The 18182-nt window shown below is 37.9% G+C and overlaps 1 protein-coding gene across 1 annotated transcript; it reads right to left on the bottom strand.

The window, feature by feature from the left end:
• Positions 1-1423: 1423 nt before the first annotated feature.
• On the bottom strand, positions 1424-16685 carry LOC140239985 (acireductone dioxygenase-like). Its single transcript, XM_072319794.1, has 4 exons — positions 16485-16685; positions 5840-5959; positions 4137-4316; positions 1424-1712 (listed from the first exon to the last, which is right to left on the bottom strand). Exons 1-4 carry the CDS (start codon positions 16605-16607, stop codon positions 1587-1589), a joined length of 549 nt encoding a protein of 182 aa, XP_072175895.1. The 5' UTR covers positions 16608-16685; the 3' UTR covers positions 1424-1586.
• Between the last annotated feature and the right edge of the window lie 1497 nt (positions 16686-18182).

Here is an 18182-nt window from a genome sequence, read left to right as displayed (position 1 = left end):
ACAACACAACACAAATTTTACCTTGGGTACAAGTGTGTTTACATTGATATATTTTCCACCTTGTTGCAGCAAACAAGACAAGAAGTGTTCCTACTGCACTGCCTTCCTGATATGCTAAAGAGGAAAAAACAACTACTGGTATAAAGCATTTCATTGCAAAGTTGGTTCAATACACTGGGAGTCAAATTTGACAGTTTCTTCAAATTTGACAGTTTCTTCAAACAAACTTAGTTAGATGCTACTTATGATAGTTACGATATTTTGAAGTTTTACGGAAGTTTTTATCCATCATAAAATTACTTCCATTCTCCCCATCTGATTTTATGCTATTTAGATTCTACTTGGAAGCAGAATAGCACTTGAAGGCACTGTATAATACTTAATCTCCATTGAGAATGACAAGGGCGTTGACTACATGTTCGGCCTATAGCTCATCATCCTTATCAGCTGCGATGGTTAATAACTAAACAACAACCGTACCATTCTCACTGGACAAGATTGATGAATATAGATTATTCTTCAACATCAAAATAGTATCTGCAGTTAATGTGTGTTCTGCTTTTGAAACCGATTTCATTTCATGCCTTGCAACATGAATTGAATACGTACAATACTATTTCAGGAGCATTATTTTCAGCACATCACAGATATAAATGATACTAGCTGCATAATTTTAGAATAATTTCAGTTTCAATTTTATCATGATGGACTTTCAATGAAAAATAGGTGATTGTTAGGCCTTCCCAAAGTCCAGTGGTGTTAGATTTTGCCATTCTTACATTCACAAGCTATGTTATCATTCCACAGGATTTTTTGATCCCTTCCAGTTTTCTGCACAATAGAAATGTCCTTTATTGTTATTATTATTATTATTATTTTTATTATTATTATTATTATTATTATTATTATTATTATTATTATTATTATTATTATTATTATTATTATTATTATTATTATTATTATTATTATGATTCTTTGCTCTGCAGGAAAGACAATACAGTGCTCACCCATTAATCGGAAACCGATTTAGCGGGAACCCTGCTTAAGTGCAACACAACTTGATGCAACAAAATTTTCACACATTATTTCCACACTTACTCAGAACCAGGAACCACTTTATTCGGGACAAATCAGGCTGAAACACTTCCACTGTCCGTTCATAAATGTCTAAAAATGATAAGTAACTCCTTAGAAATAATTGCAGGGATTTCATTTCCTTACAGAAGGATTATTTTTTTAACCAGTTCCCATTAGATTATGCTGACTGCAGACTAAACATTAAGCAGTGATGAGCATTGTACTCCTATTTACATTACATCTCAAGTAGTATACTACATTATATATCAGATACAGATATCTGAATTCTATGAAAGAGTTACTGTGACAAGTACCCCCCCCCCCCCCCCCCCCCCCCCCGGGCCTATTAACATTGCTCTGTTCAAAAATTCTTTGCATTTGCTGACGATCCACAATGTCAATGAAATTATCATACATCATCGGCTGTAAGAGCATATTCTTTAGGAGGATGACACGAAAGAAAATAAAGGAAGGAAAAAAGAAAAACAAAAAAAAAAACTTTGCTCAGCCTAGTCTTCCTTCAAGGCAGAGATTGATGCTAGATAGGCTGTGCGCTGGGGTTTGTCATCAGCAGGACGGTTGTAGGGCGTCCACACTGGCTCCCCAACAAAGAGCCGCTTGGCCAAGACATAGTTCTGCAAAATCAAGAGAAAAAGATGGTAACTGTAGAAGAAACATTTGTAAAGATATAAAAGGCATTATTTACCATTTGCACATGAAACAAAAACCTAGCTTCAGTGCTTCAAAATAGCTCTAAAGTGTGAATTAGAGATAGAAACAACCAATGTAAAAGTTTATAATCAATGTTAAGTATGGCTAAATATACAAAATGTGAATGATAGTTATGATAAAAGTGTTTCTAGACTGAACAGTCTGCAGTTATGGTTTAGTAAGGAAAATAGTTATACCTCCTTATATTTCAGGCTTTACTGCCAAATTTTTATATGGTAGAATGTTTTGTGATGCAGCTGACCTACACATATATGCATCAATGTGATAAGTCAAACATTTTTTTTTTTAAATCACTGCTCCTAATGGTAAACTGTACCTTTAAACACTTAAAATTTTATTCTCTTTGATTATAGATAAAGAAACAAATCTGTGTGTGTGTATTATATCCTAATATACTGCATATTACACACATACATTGCTCCATGGGGGGGGGGGGGGGGTCTCAAATGGGATAGAATCACTAAAAAAAAAAAGCACCCACAATATTACCATGGCAACCTGAACTCAGCATCAATTTGACTGAACCACAGTAGGTTTGTATTGTCTAATCCACTCTTTTCTTTTCATATAAATGCTTTGTAGTAATTGCTGCAACTTTTTTTTCTTTTTCTTTTTTTTTGGGGGGGGGGTGCAGGGAGGTGATAAGTTGCATTTTTATCAATTTGGTATCAGTGATATTGTTAGTGTTATAAATTCAACATTTATCAGACATCCAGGAAAAACTGTTTCTGGAAGAGCTAATGCACTGTTTTGGTAAAGACTAAAAGACTGACAAATTGATGCATCCAACAATAAAGGTGATGAACAAATGAACAAAAGAATATATGCCGATGCTTTATGACTACATAAGCAATTAGGAATTATGAGATGGAAAAAAAAAATAACTACAAAGAAATAAACAAATACAAAATACAAATGAAAGAATGTATGCATGTATATATATGTAGGTATACAGGTGTGTACTGTATGTATGTATGTACATATGCATGTATGCATGCATGTAGGTATACAGGTGCATACTGTATGTCATGTACATAGATATATATGTATACATTAGGCAGGTATGCATGCATGTATCCATTCATATCAATAGATAAATGATAAACTAGTTAAGCTAAGCAGCTCATTGCTACCCATACACACATGCTTAAACTTGCCCACTTTCCCAATATATGTCTACGTCTACGTCATCAGCTTCAAGCTGCACGGCACCTCGTGTGAGTACAGCACGCGCTTCAGTGCGCAGATGCCAACCTCAAATACAAGCAATTTGAACTCCCAAGTTTATTGGCAACCCTATATCTGCTCAAAGATAAACAAGGCAAGTGCCAAAATGTGTCTTGCCCATTCGTGTAGAAGAAATTAATGTTTTTTCTAACTCCCGGAAGTTCATTGACCCCACCTATGACCTCTGACCTTGTGGTGACCTTCAACTCCCCAAGGGACATTTACCAGCCAAGTTTGGTCACAAACGGACATATGGATCAAAAGTTATGAGCCATAATCGAAACGCGCCATAACTTAACATTTGGCCCTAAAGTTCATTGATCCCTGTCTGTGACCTTTGACCTTGTGATGACCTTCAACTCCGCGAGGGACATCTACCATCCAAGTTTGGTAACAAACAGACATAGGGATCAAAAGTTATGAGCCATAATCAAAACGCCCCGTTGACCCCTGTGTGACCTTTGACCTTGTGGTGAACTTCAACTCCCCAAGGGACATCTACCATCCAAGTTTGGTCACAAACGGACATTGTATACTTCAAAAGTTATGAGCCATAATCGAAACGTGTCGTAAAAACTTAACATTGGGCCCTTAAGTTCATTGACCCCTGCCTGTGACCTTTGACCTTGAGGTGACCTTCATGTTTGGTTAAATGTGTAACTTTGTATAACCACTCTTCCCGCCAAGTTTGATTGAAATTGAAGTCCTCAGTAGAGAGTTATTAAAGTTTTTGTAGCGTTATGGACGGACGACGGACGGACAGACGACGGACGACGGACGACGGACGGACAGACGACGGACGGACAGACGGACGGACAGACGCCACAGGTGATTCCTTAGTCTCCCCGCACCTCCGGTGGGCTCAACAAAAATCCTTCAAAACTTTATAGAAATTCCTGGATCACTCCGAAAATTTAGTCATCTGTTCTTTGTGTCAGAACCAACCTTATATCTGTAAGATTCATCCCAATCCATTCACAACTTTTTGAGTTATTTTGCACACAGACTATTAACAAACAAATGCTGACATAAAAACATGACGTCCTTGGCGGACGTAACAAAGTAAATGAATCATCACTCAAATTCAGCCGCCAACTCACATTGGTGTCAAGTGTGAAGCGGTGGTAGATGCCGGCCGGCAGAACAAAGAGATCTCCCTTGGTGAACGCAATGCGCACCCAGCGCTCCTTGAAGTCGCGGAAGTCGAAGTAGCCGCTGCCATCAACGCAGAACCGGATCTCCTCATCAAGGTGGAGGTGTTCCTTGAAGAAAGCCTTGATCTGGGAGAGACGAGTGGGGTACCTCATTTGATTTTTGGCACTGAATCAACTCCTCCAATTACTATGATCATATTGAAGATGATTGAATCGAGAAGGATATTCAGACTTTAGAGAGAATGAAAACAAAGAGAAGATTTCATTTAATCTAATTCATTCATTCATTCATTCATTCATTCATTCATTCATTCATTCATTCATTCATTCATTCATTCATTCATTCATTCATTCATTCATTCATTCATTCATTCATTCATTCATTCATTCATTCATTCATTCATTCATTCATTCATTCATTCATTCATTCATTCATTCATTCATTCATTCATTCATTCATTCAAGGAGAATGAAAACCAAGTACATAAATGAGTGAACACAGCAATATTTGTTTAACACATCAGTCAAGGACATACCTATGAATCTTTAAAGTTTTGATGCTGTCATTGCGGATGAGAGGACTTCAGTGCATTGTGAGCTTGTTTATGGTAAAATGATGTAAAGAAAATTCAACATATTTTCACTTTTCTAGCATAATGAGAGCATTTGACTTACCTCCTCCAAAAATTAGGGAGAATAACATTATCTGCAATATGCCAGTAACAAATGGAGGGAATGTGTACTTATGATAATAGTCACATTTTGTGGAATTAAATTGTTCTGTATATAATTTTCTTTATATTTAACTTTCTTAATAACAAGTAGTCTTATCATCCAGCAATGGCTGCACCAAAGCTGTAAAAAATGTGTAACTTAATTTGCACAAACTGATTTTCCTCAAGCTTTCACTGATGTGTTCTACTTGTATTGCTGCCTTCAATGAATCCACACTTGTATATCAGGGTTTCATTCTCCTCAAACACTAATTCCCATTATCACCATCACATTACATCTAGGACAACTGAATCAAGTCAGATATTCAGACTTAAAAAAAAAACAAAAAAAAAAACAAAACAATACTGAAGCAAGCAGCCGACTGGATTGTTTTGGTCTGCTCTTGAAAAAAAAACTTTCAGACACACACATCACATCATCTACCTACAAATTGTATAGCGTACAATTTCTCCCCTTGCTATCAACTATACATACAATTCAATATACATTTATCTTGCTCAAGGTAGTTTTGGCCAAAGCATGGTTTCCTCTACACCTTGAAAAATTGCAGTCATATCCACTCTATCTGTGCATTTTGACGTCACCTTCTCATATATCTAATAGAATTATGTGAGCCGGACATCCATAAAATCTGCCAAACGGTGTTTCCTAGAATGGGTTTTATGTAACAAGGTCTAGAGCAGGAGGGACGGTCAGGTGAAGTGGTCAAACGTAAAAGGTTGATTATCCCCTGAGAAGGACAACCAGTAAAAATACATGAAAGCAGAAAGTATGAAATTTTCACTTCGTCATGTGCCCCGCATCTGTGGGGTAGTTGGGTAACCATCAGGCGAAGCTGGTCTGAAGTCTGAAGTGGACAACGGAGGGAGGAAAGTGGAATTTGAAAGTATGATGGGCTTCCATGCATTCATTACCTTTTCCTCGTAGTTTGGTAGCTTTTCCTTGGAGATGCAGACCTCATCTTCGTAGGTGTACCCACGCTCCTTCTTCAACTGATTGTACGTCTCATTCTTTTCATAGTTGTCTGTTTCCAGCTGAAAGGAGAATTGGAAATACAAGGGAACTTCATTATAACAAGCTGCTTGGGATCCCAAGAATTGTCCTCATTGTATCCAGTGCCTCGATATTGGAGGGATACATGTAAAAAGCAATAGACTACAGAAGCACTCTGAGATCACAGACCTCCGCCAAACAGCTAATTTCTACTACTGATCTTATTTTTCCATAAGAGATCAGTGATTTCCATCCACATGTATGTGTGCTGAAAGTCGCCCGATTTCCCAATATAGCTGCACGGTGTGCCTCACCCTAGCAGAAACTAGAGCACACACTTTAGTGCGTGTATGAAAACCTAAAAATTATGTTTAGTCCATGTATAAAAACCTAAAAGTTATGCAGCTTGAACTCCAAAGTTCATTGAACCTACCTGCCAAAATATTGAAAATCCTTCATAAAATCCACAAAAACTGCCGGATCACTACCAAAATCTAATCATCTGTTACTTGTGTCATTCTCAACCTTTCCTGTAAGTTTCATCCAAATCCGTTCACAACTTTTTGAGTTATTTTGCACACGGACAAACCAACGTCGAAGAAAACATGACCTCCTCCCTTGTCAGACGTAAATATGAAAGACATGGGACCACATCCTACCTCAAGCAAGATGCCCCTCTCTCCTCGTTTGTGGTTAACACCACATACCAAAGTAGGGATTGACAGTAACTTTTTTTTTTCTCAGGTGGCCCATCAAGGCCAAGCCAAAAACATCTTTATATGTGGCCTGAAAACGAAATGTAGCAGCCTAAAATACTATAAAAAAAAAAACCCCTAAATTTCACATTCCATTTTATTTGCCTGATTGGGCCAAACAGAGATAACCTCTATTTGAAGTTTGATGGCCCATCATCAATTTTTAGTGGCACCAGGCCACAGGGCAACTGCTAATGTTGAGCTGTGCTAAATAGGTTTTGTATCATTCCTCCTACGTGGCCACTCTCATTTTGGGAACTCTTGCCACTGTAGTAAACTAGTTAGAATTAGTCAGAAAAGTAAAGGTAAAAATCTTGAGAGGCGATGACATCATCAACTCACTCAGTTGCATTATATTCAGAATGTTCAAGAACTGTTTTTTTAACGTCAATGGTAAAACTTAACGGCTTCACAACTTCTGTAATGTTTATCATATTTTGATCAAATTTTCACTGTTGGGGTTTTGAAGGGGAGCTAAATCTGGAAGCTATTTTCTTAGATGTGCATACAATATCATGGTCTTGCCAAGTTAATCTTTAGTCAAGTATCACACCAATGTATTTCACAGTCTGAACCTGATTAATTTGTACACTGTCCACCATAATGTTACCTTTGGGTGTGTTAAGGGCAGGCCGTAGGGGAGAGACAAGTGAAAACTGTGTTTTGTTAATTTTCAAAGAAAGATTATTTTCACTCAACAAATTCTTTGCTTTTGATGGGTTTTTGCTTTTAATAATAATAAGGTCTTATCTACCCAGGGTAACCTCTTCAGTGTTGCCACTGCTCTACCAGAGGGCCCTGCCATTATTATTACCCCAGCATTGCCAGGTACCCATTTATACACCTGGGTCGAGAGGGGCATGGTGGGTAAAACATCTTGTCCAAGGACGTAAGCGCTGGGCGGGATTCGAACTCGGGTCCTCCGATAGGGAGTCGGGAGTCTCATCCACTATGCCACAGCGCTCCCACATGGAGACCTCCAAATGATTTTCAGACTTTAGCACTTGAACAACCATAAACTAGTTATACTGAGTGCTGAGTTTCAGAATTTATGATAGGCATGAAGAATAAGAATGTTTTCAAAATTTATTTACACATTGCTATGAACAAAGATGATGACATGGCATCCTCACTATAAGAATGCACGAGTTGGGACTCACGGAAGCAGAACAAAAGAAGAAAGCATGCATAGATTATACATAGGCGGATTTGTTAAAATCAAGCGGTATTGTAGTGGAATTACACTATTACATAAATTTCTGAAATATGTGAGCCTCCTACACATCACATTATCATTGTTCAGTGTAATTTGTTTTTAAAGGTTTTTCAAAGTATTGTTTCTCTGCTCAAGGATCACAATAAATTCCACAAATCTATACATGGAGCTGTCGATTTATGCACTACATGATGTGAAATTATGAAAATCGTCTAGAATGCCCCTTTAATTACACTTGGGTCTGAAGTGAGCATATTTACATTGTACATGACTGTCTCACTTAACATCACGAATCAACATCATGCACTATACATTGCCCCCAATGAGGGTGACATTGACACAACCATGTGACATACTCTGTTGTGAATGGCAAATATTCCTTTTTTTCTGCTTTTCTGTGGGGGGAGGGCCTGGAAACGCCACGATATGCATGATGATGCAATATCACGACTACCCAATTTTACCATGTTCTCAGCTAACACATGGAGGCCCTCGTACAGCTGAAAGTTAAATGTTTGTAATTCTGTCCTATTTATTCAGCTGTAACTTCACACCAGAAATATGGGTTATGTGTGGGCACTCTTAAAGAAGAGCTTACCACAAGCACATCATGGAGAACCTAGTTTCATGACATGGCAGCCTTTGTATAATTTAAAGGGAATAAACAATGAATATGTGGATTATGCAAATCGGCAATACAATAGAACACAAAGTTTTGCAAAGTGTGAGAAAAAAAAAATCCATTCAAAAGCTTTAAATAGCTATCAAGAGTTTTGGTGCTGCAATTACTAGATATGACGGCTCAATAGTTTTCATGTCAGAAGTGGAAATATAGATACATTGTAATTCTACTTTATATTTTCAATTTTCTAGCAAAATGAAAGAAAACTTGTCTTTCCCCCATCAGATGGCAGGGGAAATCATATTATCATTAACACAATTTGTTACAAGTCTAATTAGACTTGTGTACTTTTCAGAGAGAATGAAATTCTCTTTATATAATATCTATATCATTCCTTGAATACAGGTGTGTACAAATGTACATGTACATGTATTACAAAACAAATTGTTGCAACCTATTCATCACTTTTATGGCAAATTTGTACAAATTATATAAAACAAATAAAAAATTCATAACTTTGGAATGGATCGTTCCCTAATTTTCCCCAGACTTCACTGTTGTGTGCTACTAAACCTGCATTTACCGAACCCACACAGTTGTAATATATGTTTAGGGGTAAATTCCCCTTTAATATTGTATGAGTTGGTGTGATTCCCTATTGTTATCCTACCATCCCTATGCCTTGCCTTCCCCCGTACAGTAAGTACAAAGAGCAAGGTGCATCTCTTACATTCATTTGATAAAAGAAAAACCCCTCCAATTCTTCAGACCATTATCTTGCTTTGTAGTTCAGTCCTATTACAAAGCAAAATGTAAAATAAACAAAGCAAAAAATTCAAAACCTTTGACTGTAACTGGGGCAATGCAACTGCACCTCCACAAAAAATCTCGGTCACTGTGACACAGCAACTTTTCTAGCATGAAAAGCTTTGCCTGTCAAGTACAAGTGGAATGTTAGTTGTGTAATGACAGCCTTGTTGACACGTCTTTCCAAACCACACTGTATACTCCCTTATCTGTAGAAGAGTTAATATACACATGTATATATATTTTTCTTTTTGGCAATGTGTTGTGTGGCTCTGAGTGTTTCTTCTTCTTCTTCTTCTTTTCGGAAAAAAAAAATTAAGAAGGTGTGTGCCCTTACTGTTTATAAAATGTGCATTTATTTTTTTTTTTCTTTTTGTATTCATATGACAATTTGTAGCATTATAACCGTAATAGTTGTGTTATACAGAATGTTTGAATGTAATGTAATTTTTTTTTTACATACGCTTTTGTATATGTTATTATCCTGTCTATTTTACTGTATAATCTTTGTATATCTGTGTAATTCGACTTTTAGTCGCCGACTCAGATTTTATTTGAATAAAGACCTTTTAATCAATCAATCAATCAATCAATCAATCAATCAATCAATCAATCAATCAATCAACCAATCAATCAATCAATCAAGTGATGCATTTAGAAAATTTGCATCTAAAAAAAAAAAGAACAAAATGTAAAAACTGGCCCTCAATTCGGTTCCCACCCACCCCTTGGATCCACCACGGATAAATAACACTTGGAAGCACATCTTCAATATGTGCAGGTCTCTCTGACCCGACTTTTATTTGAAATGTGTTTGTTCTGGTCAAATCTACTCATGGTCAGGAAAGGAAAAAACTCATTGCAGGCTGGTCTGACCTGACCTCTTTTTGAAATGTGTTTGTTTCATTACAAAGGAGATTGGGGGGGGGGGGCCCTGGGGGCCCCCTGGGTAGGGCATGGTGCCCATTTTAATAAAATGAGATCCTAACCCCCTAGGGATGCTACCTGCCAGGTTTGGTAAAAAATCGGACTTGGGGTTTTCAAGAAGAAGATGAAAATGTAAAAAGTTTACACACGACGACGTACATCGCACGACTGACGACGCATGACGGACAACGGACGCCGGACGAAGAGCGATCGCAATAGCTCACTTGAGCCTTCGGCTCAGGTGAGCTAAAAAAAAAAAACTGCATGTGATTAGCTGACCCATATAATATACAAACATGCATACCTTTAAGTAGATTATGAATTATGTCAGTTACTGTAAGTTAACAAATCAGGACAATTTTGAACAAAAAGAAGGTATGAACAATAACAATACAAACAAGAGACCCGCGGGTCTAGCGCTCACCTGAGTATCGCAGGTTCACCTTTCACGCAGTCACTAATCTAAATTACACACAGCTCTACCAAAATTTGACCAGGCATTCCCAAATTCGGACCCCCCCCCCCCCCCACTCATACAATGTAGTATCAATTTTAGCTCTATCATTTCTGGTTCTATTGAAGAGCACTTTTTTCAAGATTCCTTAATTCCCTGGTGGAGCATGGTGCCCATTTTAACAAATTGAGATCCCAACCCCCTAGGGATGCTACATTGTACCTGCCAAGTTTGGTGAACATCCATCACAAGGTTTTCAAGAAGAAGATAGAAATGTACAATTTAGGCCCCAATTTGGACCCCCCCCCCCCCCGCCCGCAAAAGGGGGGGGGGGGGGGCACCCCTGGATCTGCTATGAACAAACATGAAACTACAGTCATTAATGTACTAACTCATAGTATTAACTTAGCTCTATCACTTCTGATTCTAGAGAAGATTTTTAAAGATTCCTTCATTTTGGGAGGTTTTGATCCCTTGGGGCCCTCCAGGTGGGACATGGTGCCCATTTGAAGAATTTGAGATCCTACGCCCCTTATGATGCTACCTGCCAAGTTTGGTAAAAATGGGTCATGGGGATCTCAAGAAGAAGATAAAGATGTACAATTTAGGCCCCATTAGGACCCCTCCACACCCCCTCCCCTGGGTCCCAAGGGGGCACTCCTGATTCCACCACGAACAAGCTTGAAACTACAGTCATCGATGTACTAACTCATAACATTAACTTAGCTTTACTTCTGGTTCTAGAGAAGAAGATTTTTAAAGATTCCTTCATTTTTTAGGGGGGGGGGTGGGCCCCCTGGGTGTGGCATGGTGCCCATTTTATAAAATTGAGATCCTAACCACCTAGGGATACTACCTGCCAAGTTTGGTGAAAATTGGTCTTGGGGTTTTCAAGAAGAAGATGAAAATGTAAAAAGTTTACGCACGATGCACCACTGACGCCGGACGAAGACCGATCGCAATAGCTCACTTGAGCCTATGGCTCAGGTGAGCTAAAAACCCATTTGCCTTGAATCAGCTATGTGTCACATAGTCTTCCAAAAGGAGTTTTTTTTATATTTGAATTCAAAATTATTCATGAATTTTAACATTAGGGATCAAATACCAAGCATACAGACCCTAATATAGAACTGAAGTTTTAAAAATTTACTTTTTTAATTGTCCAAACTGGATTTGGGAAGAGTGTTTGTTTTGGAATTCATCACAGATTCGTAGATAAAGTGGGTATGATTTATTTTCTGTGGTAAGTACAGTGTAGTAAACTATTGAATTTAAAATCTTAACTTTTCCAAAGTCTTTTTTTTTTTCTTTAGCTTGAGCAGAGAACCTTCTCTTTCTAAGTTTTCATCAGGCCCCATTATGCCTCAAAACTGAGCAACAACTGCATTATACTTGATTATCTCTCTCTATATATATATACACTGTACAATGTATATATATATATATATATATATATATATATATATATATATATATATATATATTTATATATCAGTCAGATTTACTGGTCAATATCCCAATAGAAATTTAGCTTCCATTCTTTTTTAGCTTGTTACATTATATCACATGGAGATGCATATATATATATATATATATATATATATATATATATACACACATATTATATTCACAGGCGCGGTGGAGCACCCCAATTTGCATCTCATTATCGCCCCGTTCTATTTGAATTCCCAACGGGCATCCACGGCTGCCCGAAACTGTGTGCATGAAAAAGTCAAATCTTTACCTTCTCCTTGTGCAGCTATGCGTGCCGCTAGTGAACTCAAACTTCCCACACTATCTAAGTTTTTAAAAACCTTCCTTTTGATGAAAAAATTATGCAATTTGCTGCACTAGAACTTGAGATATCAAAGCGTTTTGAAAATCACCTCTCGCAAAACATGCTCTCTGTTTTTTTCCGACTGGACTATGGCCGGGCTCCAATGTGTCCGAAATTGGCAACATAAGTTTATCAGGCCTCAATCCATATATGGTGAAAGTTTTCGCTTGGTTCCACCTGTACTTTTTGAGAAATCAACTTGTTTCTACAGGGTTTGGAATAGAAAATTGTAGTCAGTGAAACAATTGAAAATGACGTCATTTCTTTTCCCGTAATATTGGGCATGCGTGTTACGTGAGATTCAGGATTTCGTGCTCATTGTTGGTTTGCATGTGACGCAGTCAATTTTGCTGAGTGTCGCACGGCGGTGTGACTGCTGAGCTGCTGCCGCGCACGCTGCATGCAGCAAAGCGTTGTGTGTGCTGTGACATGCAACGCTACAGTCACGTGATTATATATACATGGGACCGACCTGTACGCTTTGCGTTCGTGTCATTTTTGACATCACCTTCTGTTTTTTTCCGACACAACCATGGCCGGGAATATTGCGGTATGACATTTAAAATGCAAGCAGATAAATAAATTTCGGTGTACTTTGTTCGAATGGCGCTTTGATTCCGCAATCACACTTCGTGAATTTTAGGATGATTTTCGAGGCATATTTTTGGTAATTTTGCTCGCCAGGTTTTCGCTAAAATATCACATTTTATCATTGTCAAATCCTTTAATATGTTATATGTGCATATTCGGACATGTTTTCAAATTCAAACTAACTCAATTTTAATCCGAAAATAGGTTTCCTTAAATTGTTATTAGCTTGAGAAGTTGTTTACTTTTTCTCAACTACGCGAGTACATGTTGTTAACTTTATGCAAATGAGGCTCGGCTGCCGATGGATTTCTGCGAGATAATTGGGGTGCTCCACCGCGCCTGTTCAAAGAGGAAAAATACACTATTTGTATAAAAATAGTGTACAATGTATAGAAAGCGAAAAGAAAATCCCTACACAATGTTCCAAAAACAAAAACAAAAATCAGATAAGAAATATATGTTAGATAAATGACATTTTGAAATTTCTCATTTTTTTTTCCAGAAAACATTTGACCTGTCCTTGGAATGTCAAAGGAGTGTGTTGATGATGTCATTTACACGTACGGTATATACAGTGCGTAAAATGAAATTCAGAAAAAAAAGCAAATACAGGTAATATTATATTCCCAGACCAAAATATATCAAAGTTAACATTTTATCTTGTTATTTTGGATGGTATTTTATATTTTATACAGTTGAAATGAGAGATTTTTGTTATTTTTGTATATGAGATGAATACAAAATGGTGAGAGCATCCCATCATCAACTTGCACGCTGATTTGAATATTTGTAATGACTGGTCAAGAAGTGTTAAAAAAAGAGGAAATTTCAGAATGTCATAATGTCTCATTTGTTATCCAATATTGACCGTTTCCTGTACTGGTCTTTCGGGATTTTTTTTTCTCTTTCCTATGAAATCGATAACCATAATTCTAGAGTTCTTTGACAAAAAATACATTTGCAATTTTTTTCTCTCTCATGAAATGAATTTACGAAATAATTAGATAATTCTGAACCATTGACAGAACACAGGACATGCATGAAACATAAATCTATTCTCTAATTTTTTTTTTCATTATGTGCATCATTCTTTTATTCCAGTGATTTAACAATTTTAACATGGGTTTAAATGAAAAAAAAAAACAACAAATCATCGAACATCATGCATTCTTTCGTACAGTGTACTACAGTGTACGTTGAATGAACTCATTGAATGAATATGTATTGTAACTTCTCAGCTTGAATTTTCCCCTTTTTTTCCATACAGAAGATATGCTTGTATAATAATGTGTGCTACGTTTTATTCACACTTTCAAGTCAGTCTATAGGTATATGCTTGTACATTACCATCGCTATAATACATAAATAAAGGGTGTAATCATAACACTTTTATGTAAGTAACAATTTCAATATGAAGCTATAATTGAATGAATGAGTCTTATTAATTAATTAAAGTGTTAATAATGAGTGTTTTAACAAACCACTTTACCTTTTGAAAATGCCATGGGGAGCACTGGAATAAACCCCAATGACCATATGGATGGAACTGAAAGGGTTAATTCTAGTTTTTCATTAACCAATCCGTTATGCCTTAAAGAAGAAAGTTACTCTAATATTCTATCAATTCATGAGGATGAAAAAGAAAAATCCAGCAGAACAGCGCAAAAAATCATCAAAACAAGATAAAAGATATGGAAGTTACGACATTCATAGATTTCAAAAATTTTCAGAAATACTTCTTGACCAATCATTATGAATGAATGAATGAATGAATGAATGAATGAAAATGAACGAATATTCAGAGTAGTCAAATGTATTGGTCTGTATGCTAATGCATAGAAATTTAGCTTTTATTTTTTTGAAGTGAAAACATAGTTCTGGTAAGGGTTTGAGAACCAGTCTTGCACCATTTCATATTCGCTTGCAATATATCGAAAGAGTCTACCAAGAATTAAACTTATACCTGGCTGACACGATTTGCCGGGATGATGAGTTGTATCGCAGTATTTTGAGATAAAAAATAAAAGTCTGTATACCCGTACCGACTTTTATCCCAGACGGATCTATATCAACTTGGTCTCAGGGACAACTCAGCCCTATAATTTCAGACAATTTATACGCAGTTTGTGATCGCCATATTCTATACAAAGGGGCATGTTCATTTTGTAGGCACACCACAGAGGTTCTTTGATGCGCGCGTTGTATCAACTCGGCACATTTAACTGCGACCAGTAAGAACGCGAAGCGCTCCCATAGTACAACACTGGAGCTGTACAATCCAGCCGCAGAGGGACAACTCATCCTGGCCGCCATCAAAGTGAGGCCGTTGTCCACGAGTCCGAGTTAGCCTGACCCCGATCGGGTAAGTTCTGAGATGCGAACCTTTTTGGTTAATATTTTGCATTTTCGTCGTTACCCAATGATCGAATATCTTCTTTAATAAATATTCCACACATTTCTCAGGCATACGGGTACAATTTGGAGCAAAATTTGACAATTTTGCAGGCGTACCAGAACTATGTTTTGCCTTTAACTTGTTATACACAATTATTATTATTTACACACACACACAATCGAACAGTAACTTTAAGCAAGTGATATGACTGAAAGAAATAGAAAGACAGGAGGAATTTGCCATTTTAAAGAAAAAAAAAAGTATCTTTGAAAGTTTAAATTAACAATAATTTTGAACCAGGCATTGACAGTGCACAGCACAGGGCATGCATGAAACAGAATTATACCCTCCCTCATGAATTTCATTTTAGGCTCGCAATTCCGTAATTCCTTTATTCCAAATAGGCCTCTAATGTAATGAACATTCGACATACTAAGTATTCGAATATCGTGCATTTTACTACTCTAAGCCTGTTTAACATCGGCTCATGAATATCCATATCGGGTATCTAGAATTCACAAATTTTCCATACGCATAAAACTGTATTATCATATGTGCTACGTTTTACCATTCCCGATCACAACAAGGTTGTTGGCGCATGCGCTTTATGCGCTGTAAAAAGCACTACGCTACGGCAATGCATACAAAGTTCGCCGCGAGGACCGAAAAACTCAAACACAATCTTTCACTGGACTCTTACAGAAAATCATATTGTAAATCAATGCCCGCGCTAATGATTGTAAGTATATCGGCTAACAGACTGGCTCCAAATTTTAGCGTAAAACCATGTATTTTGGTCTCTGGTCTCCCGGACACTAAGCCATATAACACTAAACAGACGAGTCCTCGAAAGCTAGCCTTGCGACCCCGACAAGTACGCGGGTAGCCCTGACCATGGCGAACGAACATCGCATAATCGTCAACATAAATTTCCACCCCTCACGAGCGAGCGATCCACTTACATTCCAGAAAAGAATACCGTGTTTCTCCAAAAACTCGGCCGTGACGTATTCCGGAGGATTCTTATGGTGTGTCTCACGCTGATCGGCGTCCGAATCATCCATGAACCAGGCTTTGACACCCATTTTGTTAAATACTCTCTGGTACGACTTGCCACGTTCACTGCGTACAACTCGTGTTATGTTTCGGATGTTCTCGTAGAAAAGTACATGTAGTGTATGGACAAGCTGCATGGATACTGGAGTATGATGCGCGATCAATGAGTACTGTACCTGCCAGTTGTTGCTTTGGGGTCAAGGTTTACACGTTACACACAAAAAAATACACGCAGTTACCAAAGAGATCTTTCTCCTACACTCCTATCGATAGGATATGGATCATGACTTGCGCCCCCGCGGGTGTAAGGATTGTAATGAGATGTACACAAGTGCATTATGCGTACATTGTACTGCCGAACCTACCTAAGCGACCACCTGTCTATGGCGTCCACCTGCCCCAAACGGCCACTAAACAAATTCATGAGAGAAGAAAACCCATGAGAATGTTAAAGACCCGGGTCCAGTTCTATCAAAAGATAAAATCGATTTTAAATTTCCTTACCACACAGGCTGCCATAGACTTACAGTTGAAATCAACTATATAATCAATTTTAACTGTTCATAAAACAGGGCCCCGGTCTCAGGGGTCACGGCACCATAGGGTTTTGGGGTGTGAAAAAAAAACAAAAACAAAAACGGGGGAAATTGGGCGAAAAAAAAATCGGATAAAAATCACAACACCAAGACTTCAAGGTTCCATCCTTATAGATTCTTTCAAACAGGAGGGATACCATTGACCTTGTTGACTTCTAGCCCTCCTCCCCAACCCCCCCTCCCCATCCCCGTCCGGAGGGCCCCCCTCCATGCACTTGTCGATAGGCTTATTCCCCCCCCCCCCCCTTCTCCCTTACTGATGCATGACCGCTGCAGTTAGATTTGATTGCAGGACTTTGCAGGACTTTCAGGAGTATTTCAAGATTGTAACTGGATGGTTTTCAGCAATGCCGCATTCTCAGCACACTGGCGTACCTTTCACGCTCAACAACCACACGATGACACTTTGAAGAACTTCAAAGCAGACAGTGATGTACAATGTACAAAGATGGTCATTTATTGTCTTATATGAAGTTCACAAGTTCACAAGCGCGGTACAAGAGAGTGGGTATCTCCCACTCAATGAGTGACCGATGAATACACGAATGCTCGAATCAACTAACTTCAAAGAACAAAATCATTCTATCTATAATGATTCTGAGGGTGCAGCACATGGTGCTATGGAAAATTTTGTCTAACACCACCTAGCAACAACATAATGAATATAATAGCACTTGCATGCTCCACCTCTTAATAATTTATGCAAACCATCATCCAATCAGTTGTCGGTTACATGGCTTTAGGCCATGATCATGCATGTTCAAAAGTGACCACCAGGCTGACCACTATAAGACTATAGTCTACTTTGTCTTAACGACTGTCCACTACCACCTGGCTGGTCATGATGGAAAATCCTATATATGAGTATGTGTGGTGCTTCTCCCTCCTCCCTGGGACTAGCATCCTTCCCAAAACTTTCCATATATTGAAGTTTCCCCAGACTCGACATTTCTTATATATTTACTTGTAACAGTTTGTACTGGGGGAAACAGCCGAAACTTTCCACAA

Source organism: Diadema setosum, chromosome 16 (genome assembly GCF_964275005.1).
Source record: "Diadema setosum chromosome 16, eeDiaSeto1, whole genome shotgun sequence".
In the NCBI taxonomy this organism is placed as follows: Eukaryota; Metazoa; Echinodermata; class Echinoidea; order Diadematoida; family Diadematidae; genus Diadema; species Diadema setosum.
Note: the sequence above shows the minus strand (reverse complement) of the source record. Positions and strands in the feature narration are given on the sequence as shown.